Below are 24,512 nucleotides of genomic sequence, written 5' to 3'. Positions count from 1 at the left end.
GATTGTACCTGCTACCCTTCCATCCAGAAAGATGCCTGCCTAAAGCACACGAGTGTTCTTGTTGAATGCTCCTTTCCATGCTATCACTAAATGAGTGACCCGTGAGTATCTTCTTTGACTATAACAGTGATCTTATACTAATAGAGTAAACGTACGATCTGGATCCACTCCTAGGTATGGGGGAAAAAGGCAATAATCCCACCTCCTTAAATCAGCCCTTTCCATTGAAAGGACTAAATATGTAGTTTTGGAGAAAACAAAACTAATCTGGATAAAGAAACTTTTTTTAAAAATTGGAATTTCTGACCAAAGTTCTAGTTTTGCGCATGTTTGAGGCAGGACAGAATGTTCAATTAAAAGCTTTTGTTGCCAGAGCCAGTGGTGTGCCATATGGAAGTAGTTCCCAGTGCCTGGCACTTTGGCCAACTGTGTGGGCCTCAGTGCTGTCCTCTTCCCTTACAACTGTTCCCTTCACAACCCAATTTAAAATAGTTTGTAATATAACCAGTGGCAATCACACCTGAAGTACATTTGCCCTTGCATCTAATTAATAGTCACTGGGAAGGTGTGACGGTCCATGTGTGCCAGAATCTTCTATGGGAAATTAATGATTATGCTCTGAAGGAAATCTGAGAGCCTTTATATACCAGTACAATTAAAGTTATTTCTGCTGCAGTGAGGAAGTCTGCTTTTGAGATAAAATATTCAGAATTGTTGGTAGTTCAGTGGATAGAGTGCTGGGTGTGGAGTCAGGAAGACCTTAGTTCAAATCCCAGCAGAAATACTAGCTGTGTGACCCTGGGCAAGTCACTTAGCCTCTGCCTGACAAAAGGATCCATTGGAGACAGAAATGGCAGACCACACCAGTATCCTTTGCAAAGAAGGGGTATCTAGGTGGGCCAGTGGATAGAACACTGGGTTTGAAATCAGGAATACTCTTTTTTTTTAAAACCCTTACCTTCTGTCTTGGAATCAATACCATGTATTGGCTCCAAGGCAGAAGAATGGTAAGGTTAGGCAATGGGGGTTGAGTGACTTGCCCAGGAAGTATCTGAGCTCACATTTGAAGCCAGGACCTCCTAGCTCTCAATCCACTGAGCCACCCAGCTGCCCCCCAGGAAGACTCTTTCATAAGTTTGAATCTGGCCTCAGACACTTAGTAGTCCTTTTTTAATCCTGTTTGCCTCATTTCTTCATTTGTAAAACGAGCAGGAGGAAGCAATGGTAAACTACTTCAGTATTTTTGCTAAGAAAACTCTAAAATGGAGTCATGGCAATTCAAACTAAATGATTAAAAAACACCCTTGCAAAGGAAAGAAAAATTAAAGAATATGAAGACAAATACTTTTGGAATCCTTATCATAGAAATGAAACACAAAAATCACCAGGAGAAACTTAGAAGAAAACAAATATTGAAAAGTCTAGGATTTTTTTGCAAGACTACTTTAAGACCTTTTTGTAAGTTTTAGATGTGCTAACAATAGTGAAACAATGAAAGAATGAAAAAGTGGAAACTCTATGCTAAGCATTAAAGACACAGATAGAAAAGGAGATTGGCTCTCAAGGAGGCTGAATTCTAATGGGAGAGATGACACATGGAAAGTTTGGGCTTAAATCACCTGGTGAGGTCCAGTTGTTCTTAGGGTATAGTGGCAAGCAAGATGCTAATGTATCTTCTGTAGTATCATTTTTATAAATAAAATCACCTATGCTTCTGATGTTGGATTATCTGTGCTACCAAAGACTTTGTGTTGTAAGACGTTTCTAAGTCTCCGTCAGTTTGGGCTGCTGTGGAGGGGACTAGATGGTCTGCAGAGGCATTTCCCAGGACACACTTCCATAAGTTTCACTTCCTTGCCCTTAAGGAGCAGGCTGGAGCCTAGTGTCCTGGGGGACACTATTATTCCTACAGCACTTGGGCCCAGGGTCCTGGACTCTCTCCACCTGGGTGTGAAGATTATAAGATATGAAGGATAATCAGAATACAAAATAATATACAAAGTTTAAATATATTATAATTAGAGACAGTAATGAAGAATTGTTGTGCATATTTGCATTTTCTATTTTTATTTAAAACAATCTATTTTTGTGGTGATTTAAGATTACTCATTGATTAAAATACTGAGAAAACATTGATGTGTCCGTAAATTTCATTTTCTAGACTAAAGTTAGATGAAAAAAAAAATGTCCTAGCTCTAAGTAGCATCAAGGTCAATGAAAATGCCTGTGGCACTGGAAGACTAAGGAGCATTTGAGTACAGTGCTCTGTCCTATAATGCTCTGTGCTAATATAAAAGTCCTTCTTTATCCATTTGGTTGAAGATTGACTGAAAGTGTTGCAGGAGGCAGGATTCTGACTCCGATCATCATTTTACAGAGGGGTTCTTTAGTCCCCTATAAAATGATGGGTACAACTTTCCATCATTCTTCATATTTGTTGTGAAAATGAAATTTAAAAAACCATGCAAAAAGATGAATGAGCACTTTGAAATAAAACATGCCAAGTGTGCAAGTTATTATGATGCTGTGGTACCTAAGCTGCAGCCTTCTGTAAGCAGATTGTTCTCCACCGAGAATTACTAAGAGATGGGAAAAGAGTCCTCCCCATGAGGGACCGCCAGAAGCCACTGGCTTGCCCTTATGGCATCACATTTTCCTTTCCCTTAACAGCTGGAGCAGATGAATATAATCCTCAAAGGTCTCTTTGCCCAAAGCATACCATAAGCAGCAAAACTACTCACAACCACCGGTGTCACCGAAGCAACGGACAGGGATTTAGCAAAGTTTTTGTTGTTGTGGGCTTCGGTTAATTGAAAGAATTGGGTTCTGTGTGGAGAGTTCCCAAAATGTGTGTCAGCCAAGGTTGCCATCAATATAGAAATTATAGTGTTAAAAAAAACATTATTTTCTCAGGGGGACCATTTCAAGGAAAAGTACCATTTGAGAAAGATATTGAAAACTTCTTAGGAGGAAACTGATAGCCTAGAGCTTGTTGAGAAAACTGATTTCAAAACCTTTATGTGGTAAGTTCCATACAGGCCTCAATCCCATCTTTCATGATTTACACAAGCATGTGGTCGATGCACCTCATTGACATGTTAACTCAGTTTTCAGGGCTGTCTAATTCTTTGTGACCTTATTTGAGGTTTTCATGGCAAAGATACTGGAGTGATTTGCCATTTCCTTCTCCAGCTCATTTTACAGATGAGAAAACTGAGGCAAACAGGATTAAGTGATTTGCTCAGCATCACATAGCTAATAAGTTTCTGATTCCAGATTTGAACTCACAAAGATGTATCTTTCTGACTCCAGGCTCAGCACTCTATCTATCCACTGTGCAATCTGACTGCCCACCTCATTTACATAGGAAATACTAAATGGTAATGCAAATTAAATACAATTTTACATCTCACTTTGTTTTCTCTAGAGTAATTCAGACCTTGAAATACAATGAGCCAGGAGAAAAATAATCCTAAAATATTATCATTTCAGAGCTGCAGTGAATATAGAACTTCAATAGGTATTCTCATGTAGTCAGAATCCATAGAATCCATACACAGTTAGATCAACCTTGTGATTAATGTACAAAAATGCAACTCTTCTGTCCTCAAGGAGTTTATGTTCTATTGGGAAGATACAACATGTATATAGATAAAAGATAATTAAATATTAAACAACATAAAGGGATGAGGAGAACACCAACAACAAGGGATCTCAGAAAGATCTATAGCAAATGAGCTGAATTGAAATTATAATGTTCCTAATGGGTGAAGGAGAAGATGGCAATGCATATTAGATTTGAAGGTCAGATTTGGCAAAGTTATGGAGACAGAAAAATTGAGTTTAAAAAATAGCTAGTAGGCTAGTTCAGCTAAAATAGAGTGTATTATAAAATGGTATTATATTAATATGAAAAGATAGTCAGGGCCAGATAAGCTTTAAGTCCTAGTCCAGGAGTTCTCCTAAATAGAAGTTCTTAACTTTGTCTTGTTTTTTATTTATATATCAAGATAATTGTATATAATTGATTTCCCTTTTAGTATTAAGTAGTTTTTAGACATTTAAAAACATTATTCTGAGTGAGAGTCCATAGGCTTTACCAGACTGCCCAAGGGTCATGGATACAGAAAGAAGAAATAGAGCAACATTAAAGTTTTTTAGTAGGAGGAGTGACCTGCGTTTTAGGATTATTAACTGGCTAGTTGTGTGGAGGATGAATTGTAGAGGAAAAAAGAGAAAGGAAGTTAAGTAACTATTGCAAGATTTCAAGCATGAAAACAGTTGGAACTTCAGTTGTGGTTGCATGAGTGGACAGGTTAGGACAATGAAAGGTGTTATAGAGATAGAATCAAGAAGCTAGCTTCTGCTTAATATTGGTAGTGATGGAGAAGGAAGAATTGTGCACTTCCAAGATGGTGAACTTGGATAGCTGCAAGATGGATGGAACCCTCAATAACAGGAAAAATATGTGAATTCACCAGCATGGTGAACTTCTAGAATAGGAACTCCTTTCATGACTTAGTAATAATTCCTAGGGATGTGGGAAACAGAAGTTAACTGTTAGGGTCATTCAGGTAGTAAATGTCAGAAATAGGATTCAAACTTGGTGTTCCTGAATCTGACTTCACCATTGCATCCATACATTTAATTATTATATATAATGTATTTATTACCTTTATTACATGTGTTGATATTTACATTCATCGCCAATAAACATGAATTGGATGCCTACTAGGAGTAAGGCAATAGAATAGATAATGAGGATCAAAGAGGCATGAGATATAGTTTCTTATTTGAAGAACTTTCAGGGGAAGTTAGGAAGCTGGGGTACACACACATGACAAGAGAAACATAAGATAATATCCAGATGCTTACTAAATCTGGTTGTTTCTTTGTCCACAACATGTCTCATATGCTTCCTCTTCTCTATATGTTTATAGTTCCCATCCTACTTTAGGAGCTCTTCACCTCTTACCTGGATTATAATAAAAACTTCCTAAATGATATGTCTATCCTTCCTTCCTTCCTTCCTTCCTTCCATCTTAGAATCAGTACTGTGTATTGGTTCCAAGCTGTCCCCTGCCAAAGTAATTTTCCAAAAAACACAAATCTGACCATATAACACTTATATTCAGTTTTTTCCCCCATTTTCTCCCCATCACCTCTGGGATTAAATTTAAACTCTTCTGTTTGGTATTCAAAGCTCTTCACAGCCTTATCCCCAATTTACTTTTGTGGTCATAATACACATTTTTTGCCTTCTTGCACTCCACAGTTCAGCCACACCAACCTTCTTCCTGTTCCTCATACAGGCCACCTCAACTCTCATCACAATGCCTTTGGACATGAAGCAAAGTTATGTGAACACAAATTCTAAATTTAAATATTCTAGAGCCAGAGGGTGGATTATCAGCTTGTGTACACAATGGCATTTGACAATTGAGTCACCTTCAAAAATTTTGGGGATACTGCATTTTTTCTTTCTTTTCTTCTAAAATAATAGCCTTTCAAAATTAGCATCATTCTTCAGATGCTGTATAAGGCAGCTAAATGGCCCAGTGGAGTGGATAGAACACTCTGCCTGGAATCTGGGACACCTGATTTCAAATCTAATCTTAGACATTTACTAGCTATGTCACCTTGAGCAAATCACATAACCCCTCTTTGTCTTAGTTTTCTCAACTGTAAAATGTTGGCACTTAGTAGCACTTATCTCTCAGGGTTGCTTTGAGGATCAAAAGTGATAATGATGTAAAGCACCATTTTCTCAGAGAACAGTATGGAGTGTGGTAAGGAAGACTTAAAACACACACACACACACACACACACACACACACACACACACACACACCTTTTAAAAAAAAACCAACTCAGTCCAAAGGACTGTAGATTATCATGGTAGCAGAGCAAAGTCATTTGGTGGGTGGATGGAAAGTAATCTAGAATTTTCCTTGTGCTTGTTTCAAAAAATATCCTTGGTTGATGCAGACATGATTGGGGATGTAGATTCTAAATGAGCACACTAGTGCAACTATCAACAATTTGGAAATAGGTCTTGATCGCTGACACACATTAAAACCAGTAGAAATGCACGACAGCTATGGGGGTGGGAGGTTGGGCGGTGAAAGGGAAAGTAAGAACATGAATCATGTAACCATGGATAACTTTTCTAAAAAATAAAAATTATTTAAAATTTTTTTAAAAAATACCCATGTGGCATCATAGACCTCCTGAAAATAGTTTTTGATAGCCAGTCAAAGTATTTTATTTTATTATTTCCATCATATTATATTAAGAGTTCACCTATAAAACTGGGAGGAATGGGATCATCTCGATTGGTAGTGCCCTAGAATTCCTAATGTTCTGAGGAGGACATTATTTTCCTGTGGTTGGATTTTGTGTGTGTTCAGAGGTGTTATAAGTTAAATCATTGTTTTCACATAACTTGGAAATTTCCATTTTAAAATAGCTTCAGACACCATTCAGATAATACTAGACGAAAAAATAATTTTAAAAGCTTTTTATATAACATTCTGTTTGGATATTATAAAATACTGCTAAATATCTTTTATTCTGAAATCATTTAGTAATACTGTTACTTTCTGAATCCAAAGAAACCCCTGACATGCAATCATTCCATTAACCCCCTCAATATTTTCTTCAAAGGAAAATTTTATATGACATGGGAGACTGAGATGATAATAATATATAAATGAGCTTAATTTTAACTGTACTGTGTAAATGTCATGTTTTAGCATTTTATGTGTGATCCTCATTCAATCTGCCTTGCTGGGAAAGTCATGTGAATACAATAAATAAATTCTACTTATAAATATTCTAGACTGATGGATTGGTAAATTTCTTGTGTTCATACTGACATTTGACAGTTAGGTCGACTTCAAAGATTTTGGAGGATGGCCTATCTTTGCCTTTCCCACCTCTAATATATCACCTATTAGAAATACTCAGCACTTTAAAATCAATGCCATTCCACTGATGCTTTATGGTAACCATAACTCATAGAACCTCATAATCTCATTTGCATTTAAAGGATAGATTAACCAAAGAACAATAGGAAGATGCATTGTGACTCCAAGTACATTGTGACATTTTACCAATGATGACTTTATGATTAGTACGAATGATATAATCATGCACATAAGGCGCCACAAAAATTATCAAGGAGATCATCAAGGAAGGACATTGACAAGAAGAAGGTACATTCAGAGGAGGGGAGCCAGAAGGTTGAGCAGATGGGGAAACCATTCCCTCACACCATATGAATCTCCATTCCCAGTTTCTTCAATGCTTAATCTTAGAAAAGTGAAATTGTAGAGGGCAAATGATTGCAATCTCCAAGCATTTGAAGGGCTGTCTGTCATATGGAAGAAAGATAAGCTTTGTTTTGCTTTGCCTTTGAAAAAAGAGAAGAAAAAAAAGATTGTGTTTGGATGTTAAGAGGTTTCCGTAATTGGGATGGGCCGCACATCACAATAGTGATTTCTTATTACAAAAAAAAGGAAGGCTTAATGAACACTTAATCAGATGTGTGGTAGAAGGGATTCAGGCACTTTGATGAAGTGATATAAAGTGAAGTAAGCTTATAGAGTCAAGAAAATTTTCCTGTATATCTGCCATAGTGTAAACGAGAAGAGCAATAACCAAAAAAAAAAAATCTAAAAGTTGCAAATCTATACGGAGATATGAGGGGATACCTTCTCCATTTCCTCACTCTTTTGCTGAAGTTGGGGATCCATGGTTGTGGAAAATTGCACACATCAAATTTTTTTCTCTTTATTGATTTTTGTTGCTTTTCTCTCTTTTCTTTTTATAGTTGTTTGTAATAAAGAGTAATTATCATGGAGTTGGTGGGAAGGATACAAAGGAAAATAAATATATGATGTAAAAAGATGTAAAGTTTTTGAAAAGGAGACAATCTTGTTCAAGCCATACAAGATCTTCAAGGCCTCTTTCAGTTCTGAGATTCTATGGTTTGTTTTTATCAGAAAAAGAGTTCCAAAGTGAGAGTGAAGGACCAAACAAATATTTTTAAAAATTCATTCCTACAGCCCTAAGGAATTTATATTCTATTGAGGAGATACATCACTTACACAGATAACTAAATCTGTGATAATTTGAGGAAGAAGGGGAAGGCATTGGAATTGAGGCTCAAAGGAATGTGAGGATTTTAAGTAGAGAAGGTCAGGGAGTTTATTACAGCTACCTGAGAGAACCTCTTCAAAGTTATGGAGTTGGGTGATGGAAAGCATAATTTAGAGAACAGCTTGCCTAGAACACCGAGTGTGTGAAATGCTAAAATAACATATAGCAGGGTGTTAAATAGGTCATCACAAAATAAAGGATCCAAAGCTTTGGGCAGTTTTACTTTTGATGGTTTGAGGACAAACAGGAACATGAAATAGTGGACAAGAAGGGGGTGAGAATGGATTGTGATGGCTCTGGTGGATACTAAGATGGCAGATTCCTAGAAGTGTTGAAATCTTTCGTTAAGAGCCACCTTACTTGCACTTAAGAACCCAGTTCCACATTTTTATCTTTCATTTTAGTATTCTAGTTTTCTGAAATTATTTGGTAACGCTATGGAACTCCCATATAAACATAGTAATTAAGCATTAGATAAAGAGAAGAAAAAGGACTTGGTTGAGAAATGTTTTTTTAAAAATAAATGAATAGTGTTTTAACTACATTAAATGTAATTTCCATATAAATATGATACTATGAATTTTGATTTTATGGCTATGATCTCCATCCCTTTAGATTTGCACAGTACTTTGTTTTTCAGAGTGCTTCCCCATAAAATGTCACTTAATAGAATTTTAGATTTATAACTTTTAACTAAAAAGCACAGAGGATTTTATACATGTTAACTCATTAATTCCTACACTATAAAGGGTAGTAGTGGTTGACATATAGATAAAGTATTATACTGACTTAAGGACCCACTCAAGAATAGTGGCTTCCACAAGTTAATATCTCTTGGCCCTTAAAACATCTAAAATGACATCTACACATGTTTAATTCTTTGTTGGTATGTGTCCTGATCCCATTATAAACATTATTGCAGTTCTCATCTGCAGTAGATGACAATGCTTTTCTGGTCGAGAGAACATTCAGTGATAATCTATAGTTGAGAGTTCATGTAAAATGTAGCGCCATTAATGATACCCTGCTCTTTGTAATTATATGTGCTTTGACTCCATATTGTACAGTTCCCAAGCACTGACGAATAAGACTACAATAATCATTTAAATGAGCTGTTCCCGATATATTTCAAAGCAACTTGGCACTTTCTGAATTTCTGCTACATTCGAGGCACTGGACAGCGAGTAAATATCTTGTTATTTTTTTAACCACTCAGGTTCTCGACTTCTGTTTGGCAATGGAATTATAAGAAAACCTGGTTTTTGAGATGAGCACTGCTAATGAAAGAGCTTACTATCCTGCTTTCCCTTCAGTTAAAGCATCCTGCATAATATCTAATGAATATTCTTAAAGTTGACAACACTTTTGTTGGTCACTTGTTTTAATTTTATCTGACTCTTTGACCCCATTTGGGGTTTTCTTAGTGAAAATACTGGAGCTCTTTGTTGTTTTCTTTTTCCAGCTCATCTTATAGATGAGGAAACTGAAGCAAACAGTGTTAAATGTTAAAATGACTTGTCCAGGATCACTCAGCTAGTAAGTGTCTGAGGCCATATTTGAACTCGGGAAAATGAGTCTTCCTAATTCTAGTTGTAGCACTCAATCCCCTATGCCACTTCTTAACACCTTGATAATACTATAGTATTATTGATTTGTAAATGCAATGGAAACAATAAAGATTACCAGTGATAAGATGTAACTCATAGTTTATTTTATATCCCTTGAACAATTATGTATTACAATTGGTAAAACCGCATAAATTACCTAAACATGAATACTTGCCTATTAAAAAGCATCTTTATAGTCTGGAAATCTGTAATATATGCAATGATTCCCTCAAAACAGCCATCGGAAAGAGTTGGGGGCAGGTGGAGGAATTATCCAAGCTGAAGAACAGAGGTATTCTTCTAAGCACTGCCTGGAGATTGAGGACAATAACAATCAAAGCCAAATAAATAAAATGCATTTAAACATCCATTATTTGTGCAACATGGCTTGAGTAGGTCATCTTGTACATAGATTTATCTTAATAAAATAAAATAGAAAAATCTGGGAAGACTTATATGAATTGATACAAAGTAAAGTGAGCAGAACAGGAGTAACAGAAATAGTGTATGAGGATCAATGGTAAAGGACTAAAGCATTATCATCCAAGCAAGTTCTCAAAATATTCACAAGGGACACGATGAAAATCGCTATCCAGGAGACAGCTGGGTAGCTTGGTGGATTGAGAGCTAGGCCTAGAGATGGGAGATCCTGGGTTCAAATGTGGGCTCAGACACTTCCCAGCTGTGTGACCCTGGGCAAGTCACTTGACCCCCATTGCCTAGCCCTTACTGCTCTTCTGCCTTAGAGCCAATACACAATATTGACTCTAAGATGGAAGGTAAGGGTTTAAAAAAAAAAAAAAAAGAAAATTGCTATCCACAACCAAAGAAGCAACTGTTGGAGTCTGATTGCAGATCAAAGCAGACCATCATCTACTTTGTCTTTTATTTTTATTTTTTTAAACCCTTATCTTATGTCTTAGAATTAATACTATGTATTGGTTCCAAGGCAGAAGAGCCATAAGGGCTAGGCAATGGGGCTTAAGTGAGTTGTCCAGTGTCACATGGCTAGGGAGTATCTGAGTCCAGATTTGAACCTAGAACCTCCCATCTCTAAGCCTGGCTCTCAATCCACTGAATCACCCAGCTGCCTCCCATTATCCCCTTTATTTCCTTTATGAGTTTTTTTTATTGTTTCTGTGCTATCTTTTCTACCACAACATGAGCTATATGGAAATATGTATTACTTGAATGCACTGGTATAACTATAACAGACTATTTACTTCTTTGGAGAGAGAGGAAGGGGAAGGAGGGCGGGCAGAAAACCAAATAATAAAATTTCCCAAAATATTGTCAAAAATAATTTCTCCATGCATAACTGAATAAACAAATAATTTTAAAAAGTAAAAAAAAGATATGCTATGGATAATAATACTGTCAGCATTTACTTTGTACCTCAGCAATTATTTATTTCTGAATCTGATCCTGTGCCTTCTGAGACAAGTCCCTTGATGCCACTACTTGCTGCCAAAGTGTGCAAAGAAGTACTGCTTACATGTGATCTAAACAGAAAATGTACTTTTTCCTGACTTTAAGATTGTGGCTTCATTTGTTATATATTATTTGCAAGCTGGGTAATCCCAACTTTTCAAGACCTCTCAAAAGATATAAATATATATATGATTCTTTACTAAACAATTAGGACTGAAGTAAGTTTTAGTTAAATCACAACGTATAGCAAGAGCCATGTTTTTACAAAGTGAAATAGGAAATTAAAGAGAGATGTTAAGATATATATTAAGTATTAAAGAAAATAATAAGATATGATACTAAGCTAGTACATCCTTGCTTTTTTAATGCATGATTCTATAACTCAGTCAGAACTCTATATCTCTTCTCCTTTGAAGCTTAATTTTGTACTTTAAAAAAATCACCCCAGAGAACTTAACCTCGTCTTTTGGCTGTCTACCTTCTTAAGAGTTTTCCTATAACTGCTCCATGATGAAGCAACAGCTTGCTTTTGGCTTGAACTACACAACTGCCCCCAGTTTTTTTCTTGGTCCTTTTTACTGATGCTTCATCCTTCTCATCAATCTTTCCTCTGTGAGGCCAATTTCTCCAGTTGGAAACAACTCTCATGTATACCTTCCAGCAATCAAAGGGGGATATTCATGATCCTAATCGAGTTTATGCTTATTCCTTCTGACCCTCCAATCTGCTCCATCAACTTTTTGATTTAACCTATGGAAGACCACTTACTTAAAACTGTGGGTTAGCGTCAGAGCTAAAGTATGTTTTAACCAAAAGGATTAAAAACCCAAAAGACAAAAAACAATTATTAGATAAAACAAATATTGGACAAGAGTATCCCTTCCCTAGGTGCAGCTGGTTGGCTCAGTGGATTGAGAGACAGGAGGTCTTAGGTTCAAATCTAGCCTCAGACACTTCCTAGCTGTGTGACCCTAGGCAAGTCCCCTATTGTCTAGCCCTTACCACTCTTCTGCCTTATAACCAATACATAGCATTGATTCCAAGACAGAAGAAAAGGGTTTAAAAAAATTAAATATCCCTTCCCTTCAACTCCCCCACTCCACCCAAGAAAAATATCTGAACTTTAGGATTTTTTGCAAGCCAGTTATGATGGAAAAGAATATATAAAATGGAAGGTTATTTAAAGGGAAAACATAAGCAAATTTGTGTTACTGAATGATGTAGTATACAAGAAGGCTAAACTATTCAATTTTTCAGTAGATATTGGTAGAGCCAGAGAAAGCTTAGTGATTAAGCAGAATCTTGACTGAAGTATAGAAGATGGATTTTCCAAGAAGAGATATGGAGAGAATGCAGATATGGAAGAGACATCAGGAATAAGCATAGGATGTGCACCTGCCACTGTAAAAATGTTGCCTTGTCTCCAATGGAGGGAAGAACAAGGGATGAAACTGGTTAGAGAGGATGGAACTGTTTGATGGAGAACATTAAATGCCAGACTAGAATCTAGACCTCAAAGACAAGGCTATAGAGAACCGCCATAGGTTTTTGAGCCAGAGCACATAGGGAGGACTTGGTGATTTATATAGATTCATTTGACAACTATTTGCAGTGAGGGTAGTAGAAAGAGACCAAGGCAAATTAGAAATCCATTGTTGCCATTTTGAGGCTTGTAGTTTTAGAGTGTTCTATTTTATAGGTGAAGGATCAACAAGATTTAGGTCACCAATCTGATATGGGTTCTAGAAAAAAAGGGGAAAGTGAGAGAAGAACAGCCTTCCCTACCAGTTAAGGGAATTTGGACCAATAAAGGGGTCAGCTAGGTGGTACAGTGGATAGAGTGCCATGCCTGGAGTTAGGAAAACTCATGTTCCCAAGTTCAAATCTGTGTGACCTTCAGCAGTCACTAAACTCAGTCTACCTCAGTCTCCTCATCTGAAAAATGATCTGGAGAAGGAAATGGCCAATCACTCCAGCTTCTTTGCCCAAAAAAAACCTCCAAATAGACTCACAGAGAGTCCAATGTGATTGAAACAAATGAACAATAGATCAGGAAAATATTGTCATCATGGATAATAATGGAGCGGTTAGCTGAGGGTGCTGATATAAAAGGAATAAGCCATGATTTCATTTCAAATTCTATTTAGGTTTAGTTGGATGGTGTTACAACTGTTTTTTTTTTAAAAACTAGTAATCCACATGCCTGAGATGGCATCTCTTTTGCTGTTTAAATAACACCAAATGACCCTAAAGTAGACCTTAGAAGAAATAGAGCTATATTAAATGGGATATCTTTTTAAGGTAGACTTGCCTCTATATCTAGAGCCTAGAGATACAAAGGAGCTGTGTCATTAATAAAAGGAAAGAAGGTAATCATTCTTCTAGATCTCTAGAGCTTCTTGACCCATGACCGGATTCTGACATTGAACTTTATAGTCCTTGGAATGAGATTTTTTTTAATTTAAATTTTTATTTTGAATATTTTCCCATAGTTACATGTTTCATGTTCTTTCCTTTTCCCTCAAACCTCCCCACCCCTCCATAGCCGACACACGATTCCACTATGTTTTATATGTATCATTGATTAAGACCTAATTCCATATTACTGATAGTTAGACTAGAGTTATCATTTAGTGTCTACATCCCCAATAATATCCCCATCAGCCCATTTGTTCAAGGAGTTGTTTTTCTTCTGTGTTTCTAGAGATTTTTTGTTAGTTGGTGTTCAGTCTTTTTTCAGTTGCATCTGACTCTTTGTGATCCCATGGTTTGCCATTTCCTTCTCCAACTCATTTTACACATGAGGAAATTGAGGCAAACAATCTATTTGAATCCAGGAACCCTTGTCTCTAGGCCTGAATGGTCAATCCATTGAGTCACCAAGCTGCACCCCACCCCCAGTAGAGGTTTTCTCTCACAAGTGCTCCCTTGACCCAGTGTTCTTTGCTTCACTCAGTCACTTAGTTTTCTCTAGGAGCTGAAGGTAAACCTCTAGAGCAGTGATGGGCAAACTACAGCCCACTGGCCAGATGTCACCCCCTGAAATGTTCTATCTGGCTGCTCGACATTATTCCTAATCTGATGAATACAATGAGTAGGTTACAATATAATGAAACTTCCAAAGAGTTGCCTTAGAAATAGACTGACAGATGAGCATTTCCTTTCCTTTGGCCCCATCTTTAAAAAGTTTGCCCTTCACTGCTCTAGAGCCTTCCAATATTTTAAAGCCATCTCCTTTGTTTAAAATGATAATGAGATGTCCAGAATCCTCCTCTTCTCTTCCTTGTTGCCACCTCCCTCTCATCGAATCTCCTTTCCTTTTCCTTAGCGTCCTCTACCATCTACTACCCCTAGCTATCATCAACTTTGCCTTAAGGCTTTAATTTTTGACAGAAGGAAGAAATGGAAGCTCTACACATAAAAGATACATTTGTGTGTGTGTTTTTGCATGCATGCATTTATGTGTGTGAGTGTTTAGAGAAAGACAGATTGAAAGAGACAGATAGACGCTGACTCCAGACGTACTACTGCTGAGTCTCATCAGGACTTGCTCTGGAGACAGTGCTCCCCTGATGCTAGTCTGACAAAAGAATAAAATCCTTCATCCCACGTCACAGGTTTAACTCTTAGAGATGAGAAACTTTCTCTCATAAGTATTATCACTAAATAAAAAGATGCAGTTAATTGGTGCAAAGTTTTTGTACTAATGTTATTCCAGAAATGATTATGGAACAAACCAGAAGCAATCACTGGCTGACTTAACTGACAATCAGACTAGCCAGCCATGATTCCAACTGAATATTGCATTGTGATTGATAGCTGACTTGATGTGAATGATTCAGTTAGCCAGCTAGTGATGGAGTATCAAAGAATATTGGAGTTGGGGGCTAAGGGATGAATATACTCCTTTTCTTCCTCTTCTCTGCTCATTGAATACAAGGAAAAGGTCAGATGTAGTGCTGTGAGGATACAGAGTATTTGCTGCTCTTTATGCCACATTCTTTAGGGATGATGGGGGAAAGAAAGTTGTCTTTGGAATCACAGGACCTGAATTTGAATTCTGGCAATGCCTCTTTTTACCTGGGTAGCCTTGGACATGTGCCTTAATCTCTCTGGGTTTCAATTTTCTGATTCCTAAAATAAAGGAGTTGGACTGGATGGTCTCTGATTTTCCTTTTGCCGTAGAAAGCAGCTAGGTGGTACAGTGGATAGGGAGTTGGCCTGGAGTCATGAAGACTTATCTTACTTCATTTAAATTTGGCCTCAAACACTTTCCAGCTGTGTGACCTTATGCAAGTTCCTGAACCCTGTTTGCCTCTATTTCCTCTTCTGTAAAACTAACTGGAGAAGGAAATGGAAAACCACTCCAATATCTTTGCCAAGAAAAAGTCAAATAGGATCATGAAGAGACAGACAGACAACAACAACATATGATCTTGTCATTCTTAGAAAGAATAAGATTTGTTTGCTCTTTTAGTTTCTCCTACCTCACATCCAAAATCCCATATTTAACAAGGATCATTCTGGAATGAGGTGCTTTGTTGACTTACCTCTGAGAACCAATTAAAACTGAGGATATTAGATTTAGAATCTGAAACAAGAAATGAACCAACTTGAACTAACTAACTTGCAATGTAGTTTATATCCTAAGCCTAAGTCAAAAAGAATTATTGTCTTTTTTAATTCTTTTATACTTCCCCCTCACAGAAATTGCTCTCCATTTTCTTTTGTAAAATTGCCTACGTTTAAAAAGTTTATTTCAAAGTAGATAACAACAAATGAGCAAGTTGATTTCTAGGGGTAGAAATGCTTTCTTGCTCACTGACTCTAAGGCTTTGATATAGGGATTACTTGCTCTAAAACCAACTATTCTGGGTGGGTATTTTTCTCTGAGTCAGTCCAAGTTCCCTTTAGTAATCTTTCAATCTATAAGGCAAATAAGGAGACAATGACAATACAATTATCTCTGATAGATGGATGAAGTTAAGGAATTTAATTCAATAAATATGTAATGAACATCAACAATATGCTAAGATGGAACTCACAGTCCATAAGACAGAGACATTCAAAAGAAAAAAAGCTATGTTAAGAGGTATAGAATGGGAAAATGTCATGTTGGTTCACAAATTGGAGAGATCAGTTCTAGCTAAGGAGATAAAGGAAGCCTTCAGGAGTAAAGTAATATAGATTTTAAAAACAGATTAAAAATAGAACGGTGGTTCTGGATAGAGTAGGACATTATCAGTGGAAGGTTCATTGTGGACAAATGCACAGAGGTGGGAAACCAGAGGGTGTGGTTAAGCAATAGGTAATTGTCCAACTTATAAATTTCATGAGGAAAAAACAATGGGATGGCATTTGGTGATGATGATTAAACTTAACATTATTGGACAACTTTAGACAATGTGGTATAGTGGAAAGGATTCCGGTTTTGGTGTTAGACAACGTGAGTTCAAATCCAAGTTTTGCCAGTTACTACTTGTGTGATCTTGAGAAAGTAACTTGACCAATTCAGGCTTCAGTTTTTTTTTCACTTTTCCTTCCTTTCCCAACACACACACACACACACACACACACACACACACACACAAATAGCACTTGTATATATCACTGCCACTTCCAATGACTTATATGCTCTCTGATGCTCCGTTGATTAGAACTATTTTTTTACAAGTACAGCCAAACAAAAAATCAAATCAGCAAATGTCCTCAGTTTCTTTTTCTGTAAAGTGACAGCTGGAACTAGATGACCTCTCACATGCCTTTTAGCTTGAAATCTATGATACTATTAACAGTACCATTTGGATAACGCTTTAGAACGTGTAGCCTGGCTTTCTTCAAAACAATTGTATCTATTTTATAAATATTAAGCAAATGGAAACCTTCAGAGACTAAGTACTTTTACTCCAGGTTACAGAATGCTGTACATAGTAGGTACTTCACAATGATATTGATGTGAGGACACTGTATAGCACACCAGTGATAGGGTCATTTGAATCCAAAAGGATTGTTGAACATAGTGGATCTGGAGTAGGCTGCATTGTGAGACAGATGAAATAGCCCTTGAAGAAAGTCCTGGAAACTTTTTGGGGAGTGTATCTTGGCATTATAGAAAGTAGCTCACCTCTTGTTATGAGGAGTTTATAAGCCACAGTGGCAGTAAAAATATTAAAACTTGGGGAAGACTTGAATTCATAAATGACTTCTTGCTTTATCTTTATGTCACAGCACTTAAAGATATGGTCCTGATACTCCTTTCTCTCAAGAATCATCATTGATTCTCAGTTGTCTCACCAAGTAAGATTTACAGTCCTTTCCTGGTCTGTTATTACCCTTCCTTTCCAGCTTTGTTTCATATTATTCTCCTCCATGCATTTTATACATGTTTACTAGACTAGAAATCTCTCCTCCAACCTGAATTGCATTTTCCCACCTCTGTGTTTTTGCTGGCACCACTCTATGTGTTTGTAATTCCTCTCTTTTCTTCCCTTTCCAGATTAACAGCCATTTTTCAAATCCCTACTCAAATGCTCCCTTATTTTTGTATCTCTGATACCTCTTTCTGAGGATGACTTCCTTTAGACAAAACAAAACATTTTATTTTGCAACTCTCTAATTCTCTACTGTGTGTTAATATTTAGCACATCTATGTCTTCTTAGGTCTTAGCTCCTTTTAGTCCTATAAAGTTAAGACGTGAATTCGCTAAATTTCAAAATTCCCCTAAATGCGTAGCACATCAAGTAAATGATATTTGTTGAACTGAGTCAAATTTGCTGTCCATTTCTGGAATGTGATTCCATGTTCAAAAATTATAGTTTTGTGGCAGTGTAAATATACAATGTAATGTAATGTCACATTAAAAAAAGAGGGATGATTCCATTTTTATTCCATCAAAAATACATAATAAAAAATCAGCCGCATAGAAGGTTAAGCAGCCAACTTCCAACAGGGGGATTTTGTGAGTTTCTTAATTCTGTCCCATGTTTAGCGTAAGTTTTAATGGCTTTGTTCCCAAACTGACGTTTTTTTAAGAGCAAAATTATAACACATTCTTTCCTCCATTAAAGTAGATCCACCCAGTTGCGGAAAGTGGGGTGGGAGCACAGTTGTAAGTAATTCATAAGCCGTAATTAGGTGGTATCTATGCTAACATTTTAAATAGCATGGTGCTTTCATTGCATTATTGAAATAGCTTCAGACTAATAATTGAACTAGTAATGAATTTTCTGCAGAGATACACATGGACTGGTAATGGTGATGTCAGCATTCCATTTAAGCGACTTAACCAAACCTTTCGGGGGACCATAGTTCTAGTGGAATGAGTAGGCTGCCTCAAAGCTGTTTAAAAGCCTATGTGGGAAAGGATGTGAATCACTGAAAAGTAAAACAATGCCCCTGTTTAGAGCAGGATTAACACGATTCCATGACAGTCTCTACTTAACTTGTAAAGGCCCAGGCAGGCCCCCAGAGTGGGCCTCTGCTTCTGGGCTATTACATTGGCTCTTGGCTGCTCTTTGCTTAGCTATGAGAAAGAGTGGGCTTTGGAGGACCCTCTGGTGAGAGGGGAACTTCTTGACTTATGGATGTTTAAAAGACTTGGCACTGTGCACTATTTGTTTCCTCCCAGGAATTTAGTTTGAAGGAGAAAAATGTTGTAAAGCAAAACTACTTTCCTTGTATAAAGAAAAAAATGATACCATTGACCCTACTTTCTTCAGTTTATAGAAAAGCATTGTAAGAAAGGGGAAAAGATGTAAAATACAATATTGGTTCCAAATATTCCATCTAGAGATTAAACTGTATTTGATCAAATTCCATGAACTATGCATCCTTTAAAAATTATAAATTTAAATTATTTCAATATTTCAAAATTTGTATTATAATACATCATATTATTTCAATACTTTTATAATTTAAGTTTTAAAAGTTTTGTAATATTTTTATAATTTTATATTTGTATATATTTTTATTTTTATAATTTTAACAATTTCCCTTAACCTACATTGCCCAGCCCTTACCACTTTTCTACCTTAGAGGCAATGCGTTGTATTATTCCAATATTGAAGGCAAGGGCTTAAAAAAAAAAAGAAAGAAAAATACACTTGCCTACATAAAGTCCCTATAGACTCATAACTTTTATGATATAATGAATGCTTTTGACTATCTGATAGAATCTATCTATGGGTACCTTCTCAGAATAATATTTTTAATAACTGAAGAAAATGCTAAATTTTAGTTAGAAGTTCATGAAATGAAGGGTTTTTTTTACTCCGTTCAAGTTCATGTTCCCATGTCCCTATTGCCTGAAATTTATCTATGGTCACTGGTTAAGAACTCCTGCCATTACCAGTTATTGGTCTACCTGTCTTGTTATCAAGGCAAAATGCTGCCCATCAAAGGAAGACCTTTAGAGTGTAAACAGTAAGATGATCTGTAACATCTTTCCCAGGTCAGAAGTTTATTAGCTCTTGCTGATCTGAGGAAATTTGGGCACATGCATGCATTAATTGAAAGCCTCCTTGGTTACCAACGCAAGGGGATAATCTCATCTTTTGTTCTCTTGCCCTGTTTACGCCTCCAGAACAGATAAAATGGTCTTTATTTTTGTAACTACAATTGGTACTCATTGCCTTTTACATCTCTGCAGCTGTGCATTGATGCTATATTTAAGGAAATAATTTTAATTAGCTTGAGCTTAGAATCATAGACTCCTGGGGCTGGAAGGAACCTTAGAGGGCATATGGTCTCACTCCCTTCCCAATGGATGATTCACCTCTCCACCACCCAAGGGCTGTTGGCAGTTAACCATCTAATCCCCATTAAATAGTCCTAATGCTCATAACTAGCAAGAAGAGTGTTGTTGCTATTTAATTATCCTAGAAAACATGTCACTGTTTATTAAATCATAAAGATTGTAACTACCATGTGTTTTTTCCACCGCATAAGCAATGCTAAATAACTAAAAATTTACTATGAATTTTGCCAACATATTTCAAAACAATTAGTATATTTTATTCATATTCTAATGACAAGAAGAGTGGGGAAATACCCAGTATCAAATCCTCAAATAGTGTTTTGGGGGACACCTGGATAGAACTAGACTTCCCAGCAGTTCTGCATGCTACCTTGTTTTGTATGTGAAGACTGATGCTCCTCTATAAAACATAAAATTTTATGATATTTTTCAAAGTACTGTCATGCCCTATTCAAGTTTTCTAGAGGCAGAAATGTTTTATGGTGTCCAGTGACATTTCTCTGGTTAAACAATGACAATAAATAAATGGCATCTTCCCTCCTTTTTGTCACTTTTAGTGAAACTTTATTGTCAGCTTTATATATCACTCATTTTTTGAGCAATATCCATGGTAATGTGCAACTACAATTCCTCTGTGTGTGTGTGTGTGTGTGTGTGTGTGTGTGTGTGTGTGTGTGTGTGAGAGAGAGAGAGAGAGAGAGAGAGAGAGAGAGAGAGAGAGAGAGAGAGATTGACTTATTGTCTTTTTTCTACATTCTGCATTTGCCAAGGGAGGCAATGTGGTAGAGTGAAAAGAATTCTGATTTTTGAGTCAAAATACTGTGGTGCAGATCTCAGCTCTGTCATGTACTGTATGTGACTTCCTCTTCTGAAAACCAGTGGGATTAGACTAGTTGACCTTTAAAGGCCATTCTAGCTCTAAAGTTATGCTCTTTTGAGAAGTCTGACTTTTTTTTCACTTTCCTCACTAACACTGTCTTTTTGTCCCTCTCAACCTGCCATCTTCCATTGTTTTTCCCTTCTATTCTGTTTATAAAACTCCTTTGAGGGAAGAAAAGGCAGCATATTAATTTGGTCTATTAAAAGTTCAATGTCCTTTATGGGATCACTATACTCTCCTTTGTGAAGAAACATCATTCTTCCAGTCCCTATCATTCTTTTTAACAACACTCACTGAGTTTTTCTTAACCCTTCTTTTGGATTTTTTCTGATCCTATGCTTCCATCCTTCTGGTACCTCCTCAGTTTCCTCTAAATAATTAAGATTCACCCCCCCCCATTTAAAAAAACCTTCTCACTAGATAACTTGCTAGCTATTGCTATTCCTCCTCCTAACTGAACTATATATTTTTATCCATCCTGTAGCTTCTCAGGTTTATGTAAGTGTTCTTCTTACCTCCAAACTTCTCAGCCTAATCCCAGCACTATATTCTATTTCAACATCTAGCTTCTGTTCTTTCCTTTTTTTATAATCTTCACAACTAGATCCTCTGCTCTCTCTTCAGCTAAATGAGTTCTCCATTTTCTTTAAACTTTGTTGTGTTTCTTGACTTTAGGGTAAAGAAAGGAGCATCTAGACGCATTTTTGTTTTGACAAAGTATTTCAAGCTCCTTTTTTCCAGTGTCCCAGGTTCTGAAAACCCCCTATCACTTGCCAACCTTTTTCCTTAATTTTGCAAACCCATGGGAATAACATAGGAAATTTTATCCATATGTCTCTGGATTATTTATGCTTAAGTCATCAGTACTGTTGTAAGGATTATTAGGTTTCCAGAGAGTCCTATGAATCATTTTCATAAAGACATCTCTTTTTGAACGAGGATATGATATTTTGCCAAAAATAATGAGTAGAAAACAGTTTGAATTTGGTTCCAAACTCTAAGCCTGTAGTTTTGGGGGAATTTTTCTGGAAGAATACTTAAGAATAAAGGAAGTTTACTGGTGTTTTTTATTAGGAAAAATTATAAAGTGTTCAGTATAAACTGTTCTACCATATTTAAAGCATTTTTACAAGGGTTCTATAACATCAATTTTGCCTCTTACTGACTTACATGTGGTAAGTAATGATTATGATATTAAAGAGCAGTAATTTGCTACCTGTATGTCTTCTGGGAAAGAAAGGGCTGCTGGTTTATTATTAGGGGGTTGGAAAATACTTTCCTCTTATTTATGTTAAATAATGGAGACAAATGTGAATCTTAGAAAAACAGTCGGAGTCCAAGATGAAGAAAGTTAATAAGGATCATGGGTTTTTTTCTTGCCTATTTTTCTTTCTTGAGAAGTGTGTGCCAAACCCAACTTACTGGTAGTGGGTCTGGAATTATGATGTATGTGTATGTACGAATACATAGAGATATACATGGAACAGCTTTACATAATTGCTAACATACATCTCCACAGTGTTTAGTTTAGGATATAAAGCTTTTTAAAAAATCTTTGTTAATATATTAAAATAACACTAGTTTTTTTGTTTGTTTTATTCTTTGTCCCCAGAATGGCTTCACTCCTCTATATATGGCGGCTCAAGAGAACCACATTGATGTAGTGAAATACTTGTTGGAAAATGGAGCTAATCAGAGCACTGCTACTGAGGTAAAATATGATTACACCAAATGGCTTCTTTTTGTCTAGGTTCCATATTGTTTTCACCAATTTTTAGCTACAGAGGTGAAATTTTTTTTAGCTACAGACGTGTAATATCCTATAGCTTACCTTCATGAAAAACTTATTGATTATTTTATTCCCAAACCAGCTCTCTTAACTCTGGATCTGCCCAAGGACAAAGTACCATTATGTTTATTTTTACTATGGGTTGTTTAAGACTTTTCTAAAGATTAAAATTCCTTTTAATCAATATTTTGACTTAATTACAAAGATTTGAGACATTTCATTCACAGAGACAATTCATCCAATCCCCTTCTCAAATAATTTTTAGTTGTTAGGAACAATCAATGAATAGACATCTGATTAGAGATTGCCTGCAAAAACAAATTAAGAATTTTTTAAAACCTAATGATCTATCATTTATGGAATTTAACACCCATAAGTACAATAATCAGTTACTGTTCTTCACTAGGAACTAGTAGTCATTAAGATCTACAACAACATAGGACATAATATTATATGCATTTTTTAGAGCTCCTTTGAGCCAACTTAATTTCAACAATTAAAAATTTCTGGAAGGAAGTATATTTTAGTTTGTTTTGTGAAGAAGATGAGATTTACCAAAACTATTGAGTAGGATGATACATAAAAATGAAACATATTACAGGGTATTGAATATTATGGCCACAGGTATTCAATTAATCTAATTTTTTCTTTAACGTTTCATCCTCCAACAATAAGGGTTCAAAGCTGACTACAAAAAGTTTCAATATTGGTACAGATATCTGGGACAAACTGATAATAGTGAAATGCTTTCCAAATCCCTAAGTTGCCTTTCAGTTAACACAGTTTTTATATCCCTATAATAAAAATCCAATTCTGATTTTTAGGAAGTTGAGTTAAATATTACTCTTAGTGATACTTTCATTCTAAGTGATGATTTGTGTATGTGCTTGGGTACAAAATTTGGATAAGTGCATGAGAACGTCTCTGATAAGTTTCTGCATATCAGAAAAACTTCAACAAGTGACATTTCTCTGAGACTTGGTCATAAATATGAACGTAAAGAGAAAGCTGGGTATGTTATTGACCTATAGATAGAATCTTCAATTTGTATAGAGTGCAATCAACACCAATATTTGAATCAACCCCAACTAAGAAGCTGATTGAGAACTGTCACTTGGTGCTTGGTTCTGTAAGGTCCTGTTAGCTGGAGTTTACAGCTGTCTTATAATCCTTTCATCTGGTGGATACTATAGCAACTAAAACAGGTTCCAAAAATACCCTCAGTGCAAGGCATTAGAGGAGATCATATTACATTGTAAACTCTCAGAAATTTTAAAATCCTCTATGTTTTCCAGTTATCTTGGCAGAAATATAGTGTTTGCAAATGAAACACATTAGTGGATATTATCTTAACCATAAATATTCAATATCTATCATTTTTCCCTTACTCTTTCTCAAAAATACCTCTTCTAGGGGGCAGCTGGGTAGCTCAGTGGAGTGAGAGTCAGGCCTAGAGACAGGAGGTCCTAGGTTCAAACCCGGCCTCAGCCACTTCCCAGCTGTGTGACCCTGGGCAAGTCACTTGACCCCCATTGCCCACCCTTACCAATCTTCCATCTATAAGACAATACACCAAAGTACAAGGGTTTAAAAAAAAATACCTCTTCTGGCCCTTGATAAGATATATGTAAACTTGGTTGAATTAGATGATCCCTAGGTCATGACCAACAAATGCATTCATGAATAGATATGTTCTTCAAGTTCCCTTTTTATGCTGTTTATTTGAACCCTGGCACTATTGCTTAATACCTGTGTCACATTGGGCCAGTCATTTATTGGGCATCTGTTTCCTGACTTGTAATGACAACCTCTGTAATAGATGATATTTGAGGTCTCATCTAATTATAAATCAATAATCCTATATTCTGATTTTGTAAAAGTACCAC

At 36.3% G+C, this 24,512-nt stretch overlaps 1 protein-coding gene across 2 annotated transcripts in view; it reads left to right on the top strand.

Moving 5' to 3' along the window:
* ANK2 (ankyrin 2) overlaps positions 1–24,512 on the top strand; it is a 308,584-nt gene that overhangs the window by 91,896 nt on the left and 192,176 nt on the right. For both annotated transcript variants that reach the window (XM_044681396.1, XM_044681395.1), the window contains exon 5: positions 22,450–22,548. In XM_044681396.1, coding sequence (XP_044537331.1) covers positions 22,450–22,548 — 99 coding nt within the window. The remainder of the gene's footprint in view (positions 1–22,449; positions 22,549–24,512) is intronic.

Source organism: Gracilinanus agilis, chromosome 6 (assembly GCF_016433145.1).
Source record: "Gracilinanus agilis isolate LMUSP501 chromosome 6, AgileGrace, whole genome shotgun sequence".
Lineage (NCBI taxonomy): Eukaryota > Metazoa > Chordata > Mammalia > Didelphimorphia > Didelphidae > Gracilinanus > Gracilinanus agilis.
Note: the sequence above shows the minus strand (reverse complement) of the source record. Positions and strands in the feature narration are given on the sequence as shown.